Below are 15516 nucleotides of genomic sequence, written 5' to 3'. Positions count from 1 at the left end.
TAAAAGATGGCACTGATTCTGTGTGGCCATTCTAACCTTCACAGATGATGACAATGTCTTCGCCAACCACAAGTCACTTACTTAGAGCAAGCCAGCCATTCAGGTACGTGACTCAGTTTGGAGAAGAAGGGATTTAGCACTCAATGGAAATAGAAGGGAAAAGGGTACACACTCTTAGTAGACTTTACAGAAATCTCAACAGAGTTACAGTAGCCTGTCCTCGTTCTCCTTTGCCCAGGCTGTGCTATCAGATAAATCTTCCTAAAAGTAGAGTTTTCATTGTTTTGCTCCTCTTATGAAGAATCTCCAATAATTTATCACTACTTACTGGGTAAAGAAGGTATGATTCATACCTTATAGTCAGGATTTTTCCCCATCTTACCAGGCTTATGACCAACCATATCCCCCCAAGTCAAGAGTCTACCCCCTCTTCCAGGAACAGGTCTTGGATTTTCCCATTTCCATGCCTTTGCACACAAAATTCCATTTTCTAGAATGCTTATCGGGGACCCTATGGTCCTGCATGCTTTCCCCTTGGGCTATGTATATTTTTATCTGTGTAGGTCTTATTTCCCTCACTGGAATAGGAGTTTAAGGATAGGAAATGTTTTAGTCACCTTTGTATGCCAGTGACTACTTCGGGGACTGGTGTGAATTCATTCATTGAATGAATATGAATGAATGAATGAATTCATTCATGAATTAATATGAATGTGAGGCTACGGTTCTCCAAAAATTATAAGCTCCTTCATGGCAGGGACTCCCTGGTTCTGATCGGATTCCCAGTGTGAGAGGTGCTCAAGAAATGTGCCAGACGATTGGTAAGAAAATAGGAATGGGCACCTGGGTGGCTCAGTCAGTTAAGTGACTGCCTTCAGCTCAGGTCATGATCTCAGGGTCCTGGGATCAAGTTCCGAGTCAGGCTCCCTGCTCAGCGGGGAGTCTGCTTCTCCCTTTCCCTCTGCCCCATCCCCCACTTGTGCTCTCATTCGAATAAATAAAATATTAAAAAAAAGAGAACAGTAATAAGATCATCTACTGAGCACTTATGATATTCTGAACTCCTTACAACGTTAATGTCTTTTGTCCTTACAAGCCTCACGTGAGGTTTGAGTTCCTAACTCCGTTCCACAGAGAAGAAAGCCAAGAACAAGAATTAGGTCAAGCTTTTCAAGGTCAAGTAGCTGGTATGTGTTAGAGCTGGTGTGAGGATCCAGGTGTGTGTGACTCCCTAGTAATTCCTCAAGACTAATCACAGCTCCCTGATTCGCTCAGGAGTTCGTTCTGAGAAGGTCCCTGCCCTACACATTTCCAGTTTGATTTTTACATGTGTTGTGTGGTGGGGCCCAACCCCTTCCACCTCTGCGGACAAGTAGCAGGTGATGGTGGCCTTGACCACAGCTGGCCTGAGGCAGACCACAGTCGGTTTCCCTGTGGGGGGGGCTGATGCCCATGCTCACCTGTCTGTCAGGGGCGTGATCACCAGGCGAGGCGTATTTCCCAGGTACTCGTAGGAATAGAGAAACTGCGCATCACAGATGTTGGCAAAGCAGTGTTTGGCCTCATCGTCCCAATGATGCCGTAGCTGGGACAGCCAGAGGAAGGCCTGAGCACTGTCCACCTGAAGAGAGGGTGCAGAGTACTGGGGGTGAGTCACTGTCCAGCAGGCAGCACAGGGCCTGCAGGCCACAGGAGATACAAGAGGAGCCCACCAGGGCACAGAGAAAACAAGCTGCTCTGATGCTAGGGACAGCCACCATGACCCTCTCCCAGCTCTCTGGCTGCCATAGAATCTGCAACCCCCCATGTTTGAGCTGTATGTGCGCTTCTCCCTTATTCCACTGTTCATGGCATAACTACCCACCACAGGAGACCCTCTTGCAGGTCTGGGACTCACCTTCTGAGCAATCATCTTGGCCACCACATCCCGGGCATGCACATCAATGGTGCATATGGTCATGATCTTCTGCCGGTCCCCTTTGGAGAGCTGGCCAACGAGCATGGTGATGAGGGTTTTGAGCTGGGCCACTTGCTTCTTGTAATAGTCCTTCATGGCGTTCTCATAGCCTTCCTCCAGCCTGGCAAATGCAATGCCCACCTCTGTGGTCCACCAGATCTGAGTGCAGGTCAGGGCCACCTGTGGCATGAGGAGCCACTTAGTAAAGCCATCGCCAGGACTGTCTCCCAAACCAGCCCACTCATGCACCCTCAGTGAGAGCCAGAATGGAATCATATGGGTGACGTAAGCCCCTTCCCTCCCTCTTCCACTGCATCTTCGCCATATTGTCAAAGAGTTTGGAAGGATGGCACTGGACCTATGAAGGGAAACCACACCAAAGGATTGGACAATGTGTCCAGAAGATGCTCATTAGTACTGTTCAGAGGTCTACTGTCTGACAGCCATTAGAGGGTTGGATACCAAACATTTAGAAGGAAGCCTGTGGGAATGATGGTGGTATGAGGTCAGAACCAACTGAATTAACCTTGACTAAGCAAGCCACTTGTCTCCATCTCCTTGGAGATGGGAAGTGGTTCCAAGTGGGGAAAACGCAGTCTACTCTTGGGGAAAAAAAATGTATTGTTTGGTTGAAAACAACCAAAGAGTCATTCTGGTCAATGTCAGTGGCTTTTAGAAATCACTACACTGATCTTTCCATTTCTACAGCCCAGATGAAGCATCTTTCCTGCTCTCGGGAGGTTAACAATATGCTGACTGACCATCTCAAGAGCACTCAGACTTTGTTCTGCTCTTCTTGAACTTCTTGTGGTCTAAGTGTTCTAGCTTAGCAAGCCAGCAATGATCACTTGCGACATATTTTTGCTTGTCTGTAACACTTTTGCTACATGTATTTTTTAATTCTTAAAACCTATCACCTTAAAAAGCCTACTTTTGAAGATCAAGGTGAACTACAGCAAAATTCATTGTGGTCAACAGGACTTGTGTCTTTCAGAGGTTTGAAATAAATAAATGGGAAAAGGGATTCGAATGAACGTTTCTTTTGTTTGCTGAGAAACTTAAGATGGAAAAGGCGGAATTTTGATTATTCCTGGTAGAGAATTTAGATACATCGATCATCTGTTGTATCATTTGATCTGTCAGAATAGCAGGAGGCAACACATTTTTCTTGGCCCAAAATTCTGATTCAGGTAAACAAGAATCCTGACAGGAATGATTCCCTTTGTGAAAAAGAGAAACCCTTCACATAAATGTACCCTTCTCTCTTATATCTGATTTTGCCTTTGGGTTTATACACACGGTTCTGCCTGCACTGTGATCTTATTGGGATGGTCTGAATGTGACATGCCAGCTGCACAGTTAAAAGAATATTTCTTCCCTTCAGCAGTACTGACTCCCTTTCTCATTTCTTCTGTTTGTCTACACTTACTGCCGAGTCTACACTCAATGCCAACATTTTACCACCTTCCTCTCCCTTCTCCTCCCCCTGGCACCATGCCACCACCTGGCACTTCCCTGAAATGGCCACACCAAGTTCATGGGTGCCCCTCAGCCTCTTTATTTTGCTTGATCTCTGCCAAGTGCATGGCATGACTGACCTCTCACCTGCTGCCAACAGTTTTTTGGGTTTCCATTATGACCATTCCCTGCTTTTCCCTCTATCTAAAAAGGCACCATTTCTCATTCTGCTTTACCGGCCCCTCCTTGCCGACCCCATCTTTGCATGACGCTCAAGGGCGTGTTCATCTCCATCTACATATTTTCCAAAGTGGGGGGAGGCCCTCTCTGCTCCTATGGCTTCAATTACCAGGAAAAATCTACAACCCCCAAATGTACCAGCGCCAGCTTCCCTCCTTCCCTAATGGGGAAGGCAAAAGGGTACCATGCAGCCAGAGTCATCTAGACAATTCTCATTAATTCATGCCTTTCTCTCATCTTCCCCCTGAGAAGCCTGGAAAGGGTTCAGATACATCTCAGAAGCAAGTCAGACTCCCTCATGTGGTGCACAGAACTGGCTTTGAGTTTCCTCTGCAGGCCCCATCTGCTGCCTCTCACTCCCTCCTCCTCTTCCTCTTGCTGCAACCACATTTGGTTCCTCAACCACGAGATGCATTTCCTTGCTTCTGAGCCTTCGCTCATGGCAATCCTCACGCTTGGTGGCACTTTCCCTCCATCTTTAACTTCCTTGCTCCTACTTCAAATCTCAGCTTCTATGTCATATTCTCAGCAGGGGAAGGGGAGAGGTGGTTCCCGAACCCTACTAGCTAGCTCTGTGCTCCCAGAGTACCAGGTCTCATTGGTAAGTGACTGACTTCCACATCAGTCTGTAAACTTCACCAGGGCAGGATTATGATATCTTAGGATGTCTAGTTCCCTGTTGGGGGTCACCTGTGCTCAGTGAAGATCCTGGGACATCCCAAGCAGGCTGGCTCAATGAGTTGAATGGTTTACATTTTCTCCCTATGGTAGCCATGAGGGTAAAGATGGCCAACCCTTGGTTCCCCAAGGTAATAGTTGGAGTGGGTCATGGCTGACAATTCCCCTATTCCCTCTGGCTGACCCGCTTCACAAATCAGCCTCTTCTAACTATGAAGCACATAGTGAGTTTAAGATCAGGTGTCCCTTGAAGGCAGAAGGAGGCCCCAGAGAGAGAGGAGCTAGCAAAGGACAGGGGCCCACGAAGGTCCTGGTTAGAATACCTGAGCTGGATAGTCGAGGAGCCACTGTTCCCTTGGCTTTTCTTCGTAGGCAACTACACCTTCTGTCATGCTGTGCCTCACTGTGGCCCTCATATGAGCAAGCACACGGTTCAACCATATTTCTACCTGAAAAAGAACTCTGAGTGAGATGCTGGGTTCTGAAGAAGGTATGATCATTCATCCTGAGGGAGGGAAGAAAATGTACAACCATGATGGCTCCATAAGGCATAGGGAGCCATTTTGTTTCTGAACCCAGGACACTGATGGGTGAGAACGAGGCTCAGTTAATTAACCACAGGCCCATTTGGAACACACAGGTTACAGCAGCAGGTTAAAGGAGGCTTCATTTAAGGAAGTTTTAATCTGGGTTGAGCAAGGTCAGTAAGTCCTGGGTTCTCACGAGCTCTTCCACACCGAGGATGGAGATGTCAACCAGAATTATATTTTTCAACTAAATGCTTTCTGGTTTACCAAAGGATACATCCAGAATCAAACCCCAGGGTTACTTCTTATAAAACTAAGAATGTCTGATCATTTCCTGGAATTAGAATTGCTTTCCAAGAAACACATGGATAAAGGGAGACCTCTGTAAAAGATCTTTTCTCCAGGTATGATGCTAGACTCAATTAGAAGCCCCAGGGACAATGCTGTGTTGGATCACTTAGCATAAGAAACAAAGAAGGGCTTATACTTTAGCAGTGATGGGAGAGGACAGGAAAGAGGGTTAAGGAGGGAACCATCCCATGTTTTGTGCTTCTTGAATTGTACAAGGGAGATTTAGAGGTGGTAGTTCCTGGAGTGGGATGGGATCTGGCTTTCCCAAGGCTGGGGTTGTGGGAGGAAGGGACTCTGAGCTGTATTTGTACAGAAAATGACATCTCGGGAAAATGGCTGATTTCAAAGAGCACTTTCTCCAGGGGAAGATGTCAGCATGCCAGATTCCCCTGTGGGGTGCCCCGGGGGTTGTCATGTTAAAGCCTCCCAGTGCTGCTAATCATTTTAAAAGTCCTTTTCTCATTGACAGGGTAGTAGTTTATGTGCATTTTATTCCTCTCCATACAGGTCTTTGGTTAAGAAAGACAGATGGATATTGACATGTGTCTTTCCTGGAGAGAGGAGAGCAGGAACTAGGCGCTTCTTCGATGTCAGTTCAAGTCAAGAGGAGCTGGCAGTCCCAGGACACAGACAGCAGTTCTGGCCCAAGGTCAAGGTGGCCATGCTGAAGGTTGAGGCTGCCTGTATTTGAATGCAGACATTTGAGAGGGATGGGAGATGAGGAGGGAGGGAACAGGACTTCTACTCTACCTGACCGCTGCAGTCACAGGGCTCACTGAAGGCCACATATTCTCCTTCCTTGCTGTACATGCCGAGACTTATCTTAGTTGGTTGCTCACCAGCATCCAACTGGAACTGCATCTTTGCCATATTGTCAAAGAGTTTGGAAAGATGGCGCTGGACCTACAAAGGGAAACCACACCAAAGGACTGGATGATATTTCCAGGAAGACACTCATTAGTACTATTCAGAGGTCTACTGTCTGACAGCCATTAGAGGGTTGGAAACCAAACATTTAGAGGAAAGCTTGTGGGAATGATGGTGGTATGAATTCAGAACTGACTGAGTTGGGTAGGAGTGGTCAAAGGAATATAAAGTTGGTGGGAATCATGGACTAGCCACCACCCAATGAAGCCACAAAAGTTGGATTCATGTCTGTTTGCATATAAATGGTAACGGACTGGAGGAAAAAAAAAATGATGGTTAATTTGTAAACCCTCTTCCTCAGGAGATAGGCAGAGGAGAGCCTGTAGGAGGGCAGTGGTGACAGTGGCCTATGGAAGAAGTCACCCAGCTTTTGGAAGCATTTTGGTGCAGCAAAGCAAGCATTCTCAACTCAATCAGAAAGCCTGGCCAGGCCAGGACTTCTCCCTTGTGTGTTTTCTCATGGTACAGAGGCCCTTTATGGTAGTGTCCCAGAGGAATGTTTTAGGAGGGTTGCTGGAGAGCCACACCATGATCCTGGGGTGAGGGAGATGGCAGGTTGGAGAGGAAAAATTAGTAGAAAGCTGCTCTTTGGTAGGGCTTTTTGAGATAGAGGGACTTCAGACTCATGGTACCCTGAGCTGTAACCCCAAATCTACAACCAGCCTATGAGAGGAGAAATTCTATGTGTGTTGAAGTAAACTGTGAGGTACTTGAGGAGAACTAACCCACAGTGATGGGATAAATATCTTGATGGGACGGATCCTTCTTTATCCGAGAGAGAGAGAGAGAGAGAGAGAGAGAGAGAGAGAGAGAGAGAGAAAGGAGAGGGAGAGGAAGGAGAAAGAAGGCAAGAAAGAGGAGGGGGAGGGGGAGGTAGAAACTTTAATAAAGGAAACAGGAGTAATTATGAAAAATGCCATCTTGTTATCAAATAAATGAAAGAACCAGGAACCCTACAAAATATGAAGTGAAGATGAATTGGTAGTGGTAGGAAAATAACATAAGGAAACAACAAATAATAAAGGGCCAAATCAAGATAAACAAATTCAGTATAGCAGATGAGCTTGAGGATCTATGGAAGAATTCCAAGGAAGAGGGGTAAGAGTTGAAAATCTGTGTGAATATATGCAAACATAAATGAATGCATGAATGTAACATATATAGCACAGAGAAGACAGAATCTCAATTTATGGAAACATGAAGGGGAAACTAACCAGATAGATGGAATAGAAATAGTATTTTAAGGCATACAGAAAGAAAGTGTTTTCAAGATAACAAAAGCCCTGGTTTTCAGATTGGAAAAAAAACAAACAAACACCTCATTATGTGCTGGAAAAATGAACAAAGTATATAAATGTATACAAATTTTCTAGAATTAAAATTTAACTTAAATTTTGATCTCTAAAGAGATCCAAACAGAAAGAAATTAGAATCCAAGCTAGAAAGATTTGGTGGGGGGCAGGGCAGCTGGAACCAGGTAGACCTCAGATGATGTCTCAGGTGAGGTCTTAGATGATGTCTCAGCGCTGAATCTGAGGGGATGTGAGGAGAAATTGCCGTGACCTGTGAATTCCCAACTCAACCATTCGATCACTCACCCATAAAAACAGCAAAGGGTCACAGTTACGGAAAGAATTAAGGAGTTAGCCTCTCATGCTTCATCTCTCAGAATGGGGGAGCAACTTAAGGATTTACTCAAACAAAGTGAGAAATAAATAAAAAATATTTAAGAATGAGTGCATCATGTATGACGGGTCTGACAATGATCTCGGACTTTTCCTACTCATGGAGTTAATGAACATATGGTTACAAAACAGAACATTAGTGTGATAAATGTTTCGCCTCCACCATACCTGGGCTGCTCTGGAATGAATTCCGTCTATAGGAAAAGAAAAAAAAAGGCGGGGGGAGGCTTTACCTCTAGGGATAATCTCTCTTTAGTACTTGCTTCTTACCAGCAAACCCAAAACATCAGTTCAGGAATTGAGAGAGTTAATTACAAAGAGAGAAAACAAATGCATGGGTGCCATCTTTTGGCTCCACCAGAGAAGCTCTCGTCCATCGTTGGTGGTGCTGCAAAAAGCCAGGGCTTCCATGGAGGGAAAATGGGGCAACATCTAACCCGACCCCATAGCACTTACCTTTGACCCAGAAATCCCACCTCTAGGAATGTACCTAGAAGGCAGACCTCCAACAACAGTACAAAACCCCAACATTATTCAATGCCATATTATTTGGAATTATGAAATAATATAAACAACCTCTGGCCAAACTATGGTATAGCCCACAGGGCATGATGCAGCTGTATTTAAAAAAAAAAATGAGGAAGAGATCTTTAAATGGATAGGGCATGATTTCCAGGATCCATCAGTACAGAAAAAAAAAATGGCATTCAAGTAGATACAGCATGTTACCTTTTGTGTGAGAAAGGAGGGAAAATAAGGAAAGGTATGTGTGCAAATGTAAATGTACATCCGCTCATGTCTGCGCTCAGAAATGAGGGGGATTGGTGACCTAGAGGAAGTGGAGGGGAGGAAGAGGAGGAGGAGTGCTGCCCATATACCTTTTTGCACAGTTTGAATTTAGAATGCTACATATTCAAACAATCCCCAAAACTCAAGGCAAAGAGAAAGAAATGAACTTGACTCTACTTCAAATGAATAATGAAATTATACCAAAGAGGGGAAAGAACCCATCCGAGGCACTTCTGAACGGGATATTCTGACTGGCTAGCTTCAAAGGAAAAGTGGAGAACTAGAAAGGAATCTTGAAGTCTTGTTAGGTTGAGAACTGAGGAGAGCTACAGGAGCATGAAGTGGAGACATCATCCCTCCCTCCTATCCGTTGCTTGGGAGACTCTGACCTTTGGTCTAGGAAGGTCACTCTCTCTTGCCAAATATGGTCCCCAGACAAGCAGCATCCCATGGGAAACCCTTAGAAATGCAAATTCTCCAGCCCCACCCAGACAGACAGAACCATCCCGAGCTCTGGGGGGAGGGCTCAGAAATCTGCATTTTCCCAAGCCTTCCCGGCAATTCTAAGGCACCAGACCCCCACCCCGCAAGTGACTCTCAACCCCAAATACCAACAGTGCTCCAATTAGTTACTCTAATATGAAGGGAAAAAAATTAAAAAAGCCAACCTCGTAGCATAGTGGCTATTTTACAGATGAGGGAAGTTTGTCAAAGAGAAGGGACACCCAACCAAGGCTACTTGGCCAATGAGTGGCCAGAGCCAGAGGCTAGAACCCCAAATTCTGAGCTCCTCATATACACTCTTTCCACAAAAATCGTAAAATGCTGAGTGAATACAACCTTCAGGCTTTTCCCCCGTGGAAATCTGAGCTATAACTTTGGACAGCGATGTCCTGGATGTCTCTTCAGAATCAGAGCAAAGGCATTCTCTGTAAAGGCTTAGCGCCCCCTCGACCTTCCCCAGCTCCAAGTTTCCCTTTTAGGGGGCATCAGAGATGCTGGTGGGAGCACAGGTCTGAAATACCCACACCGCTAGGGAGAGGAGCTGTGACGGGAACCTGGAACCCTCCCACCGGGAGCCCCCTCCGTCCTTCTGGATGTTTCCAGGAGTGCTCCCCCAGCTTACCTGTTGTGGCGCTGTGCCATTGGAAAGGGTGTCTAACAGGTCTGAAGAAGACAGAAAGTAAAACCTAGGGAAGGCGAGCCTTTTGGTATCCAGGTACTCGGCCAGGGCCTTCTCACACAGGTATAACCTGAGGGCACAGACACAGAATTTCCTGATGAAGTCGGCTTAGACCCACAGGTGCACAGACTTGACTAAAATGCAGACAGATGCAGCGTATGGAACGTATGCAGATCTGGGGCAAGAAACACTTAATGGGTATTTGCGAATATACACACTGATGCATTTCTACCAGAATAAATGCTTCTAGTAATACCTCCCATTATTCTACAGGCAAATCAAAGTGTGTGTGCGCACGTACACTCACTTGGACAGTTCAAGGAAGCATCTCCAAGACAGAATTGGGAAAAGGAAACATCGCCCTCCCCAGGACAAAAAGAGGCGGCAGCAAGCAGACCATCACCTGCTCTGAAGGTCTTCCAGTTTTTCGTAGAGACCTTGTTGGTTGGTGGCTTCCACCACATTGGGCGTCTTCTGGGCAGCGTAGGCTAGCTCTTTAAAGTCATTGTCAATGCCTTCAAACCTCTTGGAATCCTGAAATAAACACGTGAGGGAAAATGAACTTTTGCTTTCTTGGACTCGGAGATCCCCTCATGAAGCAAGTCAGAAGCTGAAACCGGTGCTGGGGATGTCCTAAAACTCAAAGAAGGAAATATCTTGACCTTGAAAGAACTTCAGGAACTATCTTGAACGTTTTGGTCATAACCACCCCCCTCTGTTTCTGAAAAAGCACAGAGGAGTGCAAAGAGGTTTTGTGGACGTGGGTAATCTATCCACCAATGCATCTCCTCAGTGGGAAGCTCAATTTGAGAACTTTGAAAAATATTTTATTCATTTATTTTTTAAAAAATACTATTATTTTTGGAGAGAGTGTGTAGGGGGAGGAGCAGAGGGAGAGAGAGAATCTCCCGCAGACTCCAGCTGAGCACAGAGCCTGACATGGGACTCGATCCCAGGACCCTGAGATTGTGATTTGAAATCAAGAACTGGACACTTAGCTGACTGAGCCGCCCCAGCACCCCTGCTAATTCATTTAAAAAGAAACAATATTAAGCCCACATTGGTAACATAACATGCTTTTATCAAAAATAATTGTATTTTCCACAACAAAATAACTTAGAGAGAAGGCAGCCTTGTTTCACTTTTTTTTTCCCCCAAGATTTAATGTCTGACTTAGGACAAGACCAGATTTTCTTTCCTGCTTGGCATTCAATCCGTTGTGATGTCACTTGTCTGGAAACCTCTGGAAAACCCCTGTGTGCACATGGAAAAATGAGAGTGAAAAAGGCAAATAGCATCATAGCATTATTACTAAGACAGTCTTGACTTGAGGCTTCCCTGTGAAGGTCGGGGTCCCGGGACCACTCTTTGAGAACTGTTGGCATAAAACACGTAACTTGCTGCATAGGATGGACAGTGGGTCCGATGTTCCTCCTGGGTCAGTGCAAAAGTTGATGTAACCAGAGAAAGAAGTTCTTCAGCAAATGTGATGTCGAATTAATTATCATTGTTTCTCAAACACATAACCACTCTGCAGTATCGTCGGAATGCCCAGAACAATGACATATGCAGGGTTCAGCCCAGTACCTGTGGCATTATTATTACATGACAACATTCGTATCAGCATGTGCTATGGGCATACCTTAATTACATCCCTGAAGTGGGGACTGGTATTTGTCTCAGTTTACAGGAGGAAACCAGAGCACAGAGAGGTGAAATAATTTGCCCAACATCCCACAGCTACAAGTGGGAAAGCTAGCCCCTCTCCCAAGAAGATTTAAAAATAGGACGGCAGGGGAAATTATGACTGCTCCATGAAGTGTTCTGCTCCCATGGAAGATGAGAAAGTGTCAAGGTTATTGATATATCGGAAATATGGAACATAAATGCTCCGATGGAAAGAGCTGGAAAGAAAATCGTCATTACATAGCGAGCAATTATGTAAAAAATCTGTCTATACATGAAGCCAAGTTGGGAGACATTCATGAGGAATGAAAATAGTTACTAGTTAGGGAGTCAGATTACGACCAATTTTATTATGGTTTTAAACTGTCTCTGTGATTGTACTGTTAATACAGAGAAAATAAATGCATTCCCGTATTTCGCACGTGGACCTACGCACGCCACTGTGGAGAAGCCGATGATACTCATTCTCTCTGACGTGTGGTGTAAAGTTCTCCAAAGCCTTCTTTAGAGTCTCTACAGAAGTCTCCACTTCTGCCCTCACCTCCTCATTAAACCCACTCTTCTTCAATCCCTCGCACTGGGGAGAAATAAAATCTGGCTTATTCAATTTGGCCTCGTGACAACATCTCTCTCGGAACTGTTTCCGGCTATCTTTCATTCCAGATGTACAACCTGTAATCTGCATTAGGGCATAAAAGAAGCCTTTGCGGGATGAGCTGGAAAAATACAACGTTTGGACGGGATGCGCTTTAACTTTTTAAGTGGGGCCCGAAAGATACGTGACGTCTTGGAAGCAAGGTAATTTGGAAGCAGAGAACTTGCTATACTGAAGGCAGACAGGAGAATGTCTGCAAAACAGAAAGTAAAAATAAATAAATAAATAAATAAATAATTGAATGAATTAGAGTCCATCGAGAGGTGGGTAAGCTAATGACACATAAATTAGGACAGATTAGAAGGGGCAATCAACCACAGGGAAGGCAGTAATGAGGAGAATGAAGATTTTTGCAAAATTCATTGCTCAGGATGGAGCGGAAGGCTGGTGTTTAGCAGGTGGCACAGGCCAGACATGTTCAGCTCCCTGCTGAAAAGGAACTCGCGGTTGTCTGGGAACAAGGCTCCCTTCCAGTGGGGAGCTGCTTTGTAATCATCTGTGGGGCAACACGGAAGGTTATCCCACACTGCAGTAGCAAACAGTTCCTACTTCCTTTCTTGCATAGGTGTTTAAAAACAAAAAGAAAAAAAAAAAAAACCCTGAAACACCAGGTTCTTCTTCCTTTTTCCCACCCTTCCAGTCACAAACTAATTGGTGTGCATTTCACCTTCTTTTTCCCTCTGCCTGACTTTTGGTGACTCGGACGGCCCACGTTTGTGGGAGGTACCTTAGAGTGAAGCCAAGGCTGGCAGAGAAAGAAAGGTCTAGACGATGTGGGAACTGGGGACTCCTCTCCCTTGACTCGGGTAAGGGAAGAGAGAGAGCAGGAACTCCTTGGCAGGTACCTGGGGCAGCTGAGCCCGGATGTCCTCGGAGCCCATGAATATGCTTTCTAGGTGAGACCACGTGCGCTGCACGTGGAACCAGGCAGAGATGACAGCATCGGCCGTGGACAGCTTTTTCTGCCAGCCAGACACATCCTCCAGGAAGAAGGCGATGTACTTGGACATCATCAGGTTCTGCAGCTGGACTTGGTTATCCTCCAGTACCTCGATGAGGTCCTCATCCAACAGAAGCTGGGGGACGTTAGTCCGCAGGTGGGGCTCGTACTGGAATTCCCTGCTGGCCCAGGTGGTCTGCAGCTCCTTCAAGGTCTTCTCCATGGCCATCTCTTTCACAGCTTTATCCACGATGCCCCGGACCTCGTCCTCCAAGTGGTGCAGCTGGAGCTGCAGGAGATGGGCCAGGGTGGCACCCTCATCCATGGTGAAGGTCGCACCCGTGGCCTGTGTCAGCTGCCTCCAGTGCCTCTCCCGGAGAGCCGGGTTCTGCAGCTCAGCTACTGCCCTCAGGGAGCTCAGGGTGTTCAGCACGGTGCTCTCCAGGCCCATGAACGCGTCCCAGGCCCTGACCTCCTTGTCGAGGTTCCGGATGTGCCGGGCAAACCGTTTACACTCCCACTCCAGAGCCTCCACATTGACCTCCTTCCACCGGGTGGTCTCCCAGGCATGGATGCTGGAGGTCACCATCCCGATGGTGTCCCAGAGCTCCTTCAGCCGACACACCTCCTTCCTGCACTGCTTCAGCTGCCTATAGTCGGGAATGTTGACCTCAAACAAGTCAGCTGCCTCGGTGATGGAGGCCATGGTACATTCCATCCGCTGGATCTCCACGTGCCTGGCATCCAGAACATGGTGCGGGTCAACGCTATCAAACCTACAAGACACAACGTGTTCCCTTTGTGAGTACAGTGCCCAGAGGGTTCATGTCCTGGAATCACCCAAGTAACACCAGCTCAAATCTTTAAGTGCTTAGTATTTCAGCAAAGAGCAGCAATTGTCACCGAAGCCTGGGAAGAAAAGGTGCTCGGGGTAGGGTAAGCACGGCCAGCAGCAGAAAAGGCCATTCAAGGAGAACATCATGCTTGGCTCTTTTCTTCACCTCTGAGGAGGTAAAATCACTCTTCTCTCCTAACCCCTTGTTCAAGCACCCTTTAGACTCAGCTTCCATTTGCTGGCTTCTGGAGTGCCTGACACAAGAGGGCACTATCATGTTACTGTCGATGCTATCTATGCAGCCACAGCTCTGGTCCAGAGCTGCGAGTGGCAGGGGGTCTAGAAGCGAGAGAGCTGGCACTTATAGCCCAACCCTAGACCCAATCTGGCATTACTCCCTCTGGAGCACTGGTTCTCAGTCTGGATGGCATGTTAGAATCTTCTGGAAGCTCTGAACGCCTCCACACCCAGGCTGCTCCTGAGTCCAATTAAATCAGACTCTTTGGGGGTGAGACCCGGGCAAAGGCAGTTTGCTTTCAAGCTCTCCGGCTGGTTCCAGTGGGCCAGGTTGGTGTCCTTGACCCTGGTGAAGCTCACACTGGTGCACCCCCTTCAGACAACAGCATCTTCTGAGTTTGGGAACCACAAGTAGAGGACCTTGAAGATCTAGCATAAGGCCCTCACCAAGGCCCTGTACAGTCACTGTCCCATTCCTTCACTATGTCCCTTGAGTCAGGCTCCTCATCTTCTTAAGTCCCTCCTCTGAGTTGTCCTTGCTCTCCCTTTCGCCCACTCTGGCCTGCTCTCTCCTGCATCCTGGGTGGCCTGTGCTTCTGGACCCAACTGCTATGGACACTGTATCTAGTTTTTACAGCTGTACCTCACATTTCCTCACCCCCTTCTCTCCAGGGCTCAGGGCATGGCCCCACAGTCCCTGACCCTCACCCGCTTTATGGTGCTACCCCTCCAGACCAGTGTTCCTGGCATAGCCTCTGCCCCAACACAAGAGCCCAACATGCAGGGCTGCCTGGCTGGCTTAGTTGGTGGAGCGTGCTATTCTTGATCTCAGGGGGTCATGAGCTTGAGGCCCAAGTTGGGGATAGAGATTACTTACAAATTAAAAACCAGATAAAGAACCCTACACATAAAGGAACCCACGTGGGCAGGTAACATTTCTTTGATCAGAAGCATGCAGAATCAAGGTGTTCAATGAGCCTCTTGTTTTCCTCCCTTAATCTCCTTTCTCCCTGTCAACGGTCTTAGGTTTCTTCTGTGCTTGGAGGGCTAGATATGGGGCACCCTGACTATAGGGTGAATACATGTTCCTCTAAAATCAGAACAGGGCAGGGGGCCTGGCTGGCATAGTTGGTTAAGCGTCCAACTCTTGGTTTCTGCTCAGGTCACAATCTTGGAGTCATGAGATCAAGCCCCGCATTGGGTTCCACACTCAGCATGAAGACTCCTTGAGACTGTCTCTCCCTTTCCTTCTGCTCCTCCTTCTCATGCTCTCTCTCTCTCTCAAATAAATAAATCTTAAAAAATAAAATAAAATCAGATTAGGGCACCATGGGGTTCATCATCAAGGGGAAAGTTGAGAGGAAATGA

General features: G+C 46.7%; 1 protein-coding gene across 1 annotated transcript in view; it reads right to left on the bottom strand.

The window, feature by feature from the left end:
• LOC111161130 (dynein axonemal heavy chain 9) overlaps positions 1 to 15516 on the bottom strand; it is a 317708-nt gene that overhangs the window by 222032 nt on the left and 80160 nt on the right. Inside the window, exons 20-26 of the mRNA XM_022524635.1 lie at positions 12982 to 13852; positions 10199 to 10329; positions 9739 to 9865; positions 5962 to 6114; positions 4657 to 4782; positions 1898 to 2137; positions 1461 to 1621 (exon numbers count right to left, since the gene is read on the bottom strand). Of these exons, the coding sequence (XP_022380343.1) occupies positions 1461 to 1621; positions 1898 to 2137; positions 4657 to 4782; positions 5962 to 6114; positions 9739 to 9865; positions 10199 to 10329; positions 12982 to 13852 (1809 nt within the window). The remainder of the gene's footprint in view (positions 1 to 1460; positions 1622 to 1897; positions 2138 to 4656; positions 4783 to 5961; positions 6115 to 9738; positions 9866 to 10198; positions 10330 to 12981; positions 13853 to 15516) is intronic.

Source organism: Enhydra lutris, unplaced genomic scaffold (assembly GCF_002288905.1).
Source record: "Enhydra lutris kenyoni isolate GAN:26980312 unplaced genomic scaffold, ASM228890v2 scaffoldscaffold82, whole genome shotgun sequence".
In the NCBI taxonomy this organism is placed as follows: domain Eukaryota; kingdom Metazoa; phylum Chordata; class Mammalia; order Carnivora; family Mustelidae; genus Enhydra; species Enhydra lutris.
The sequence above is the reverse complement of the archived record's forward strand: the minus strand, read 5'-3'. Positions and strand labels throughout refer to the sequence as shown.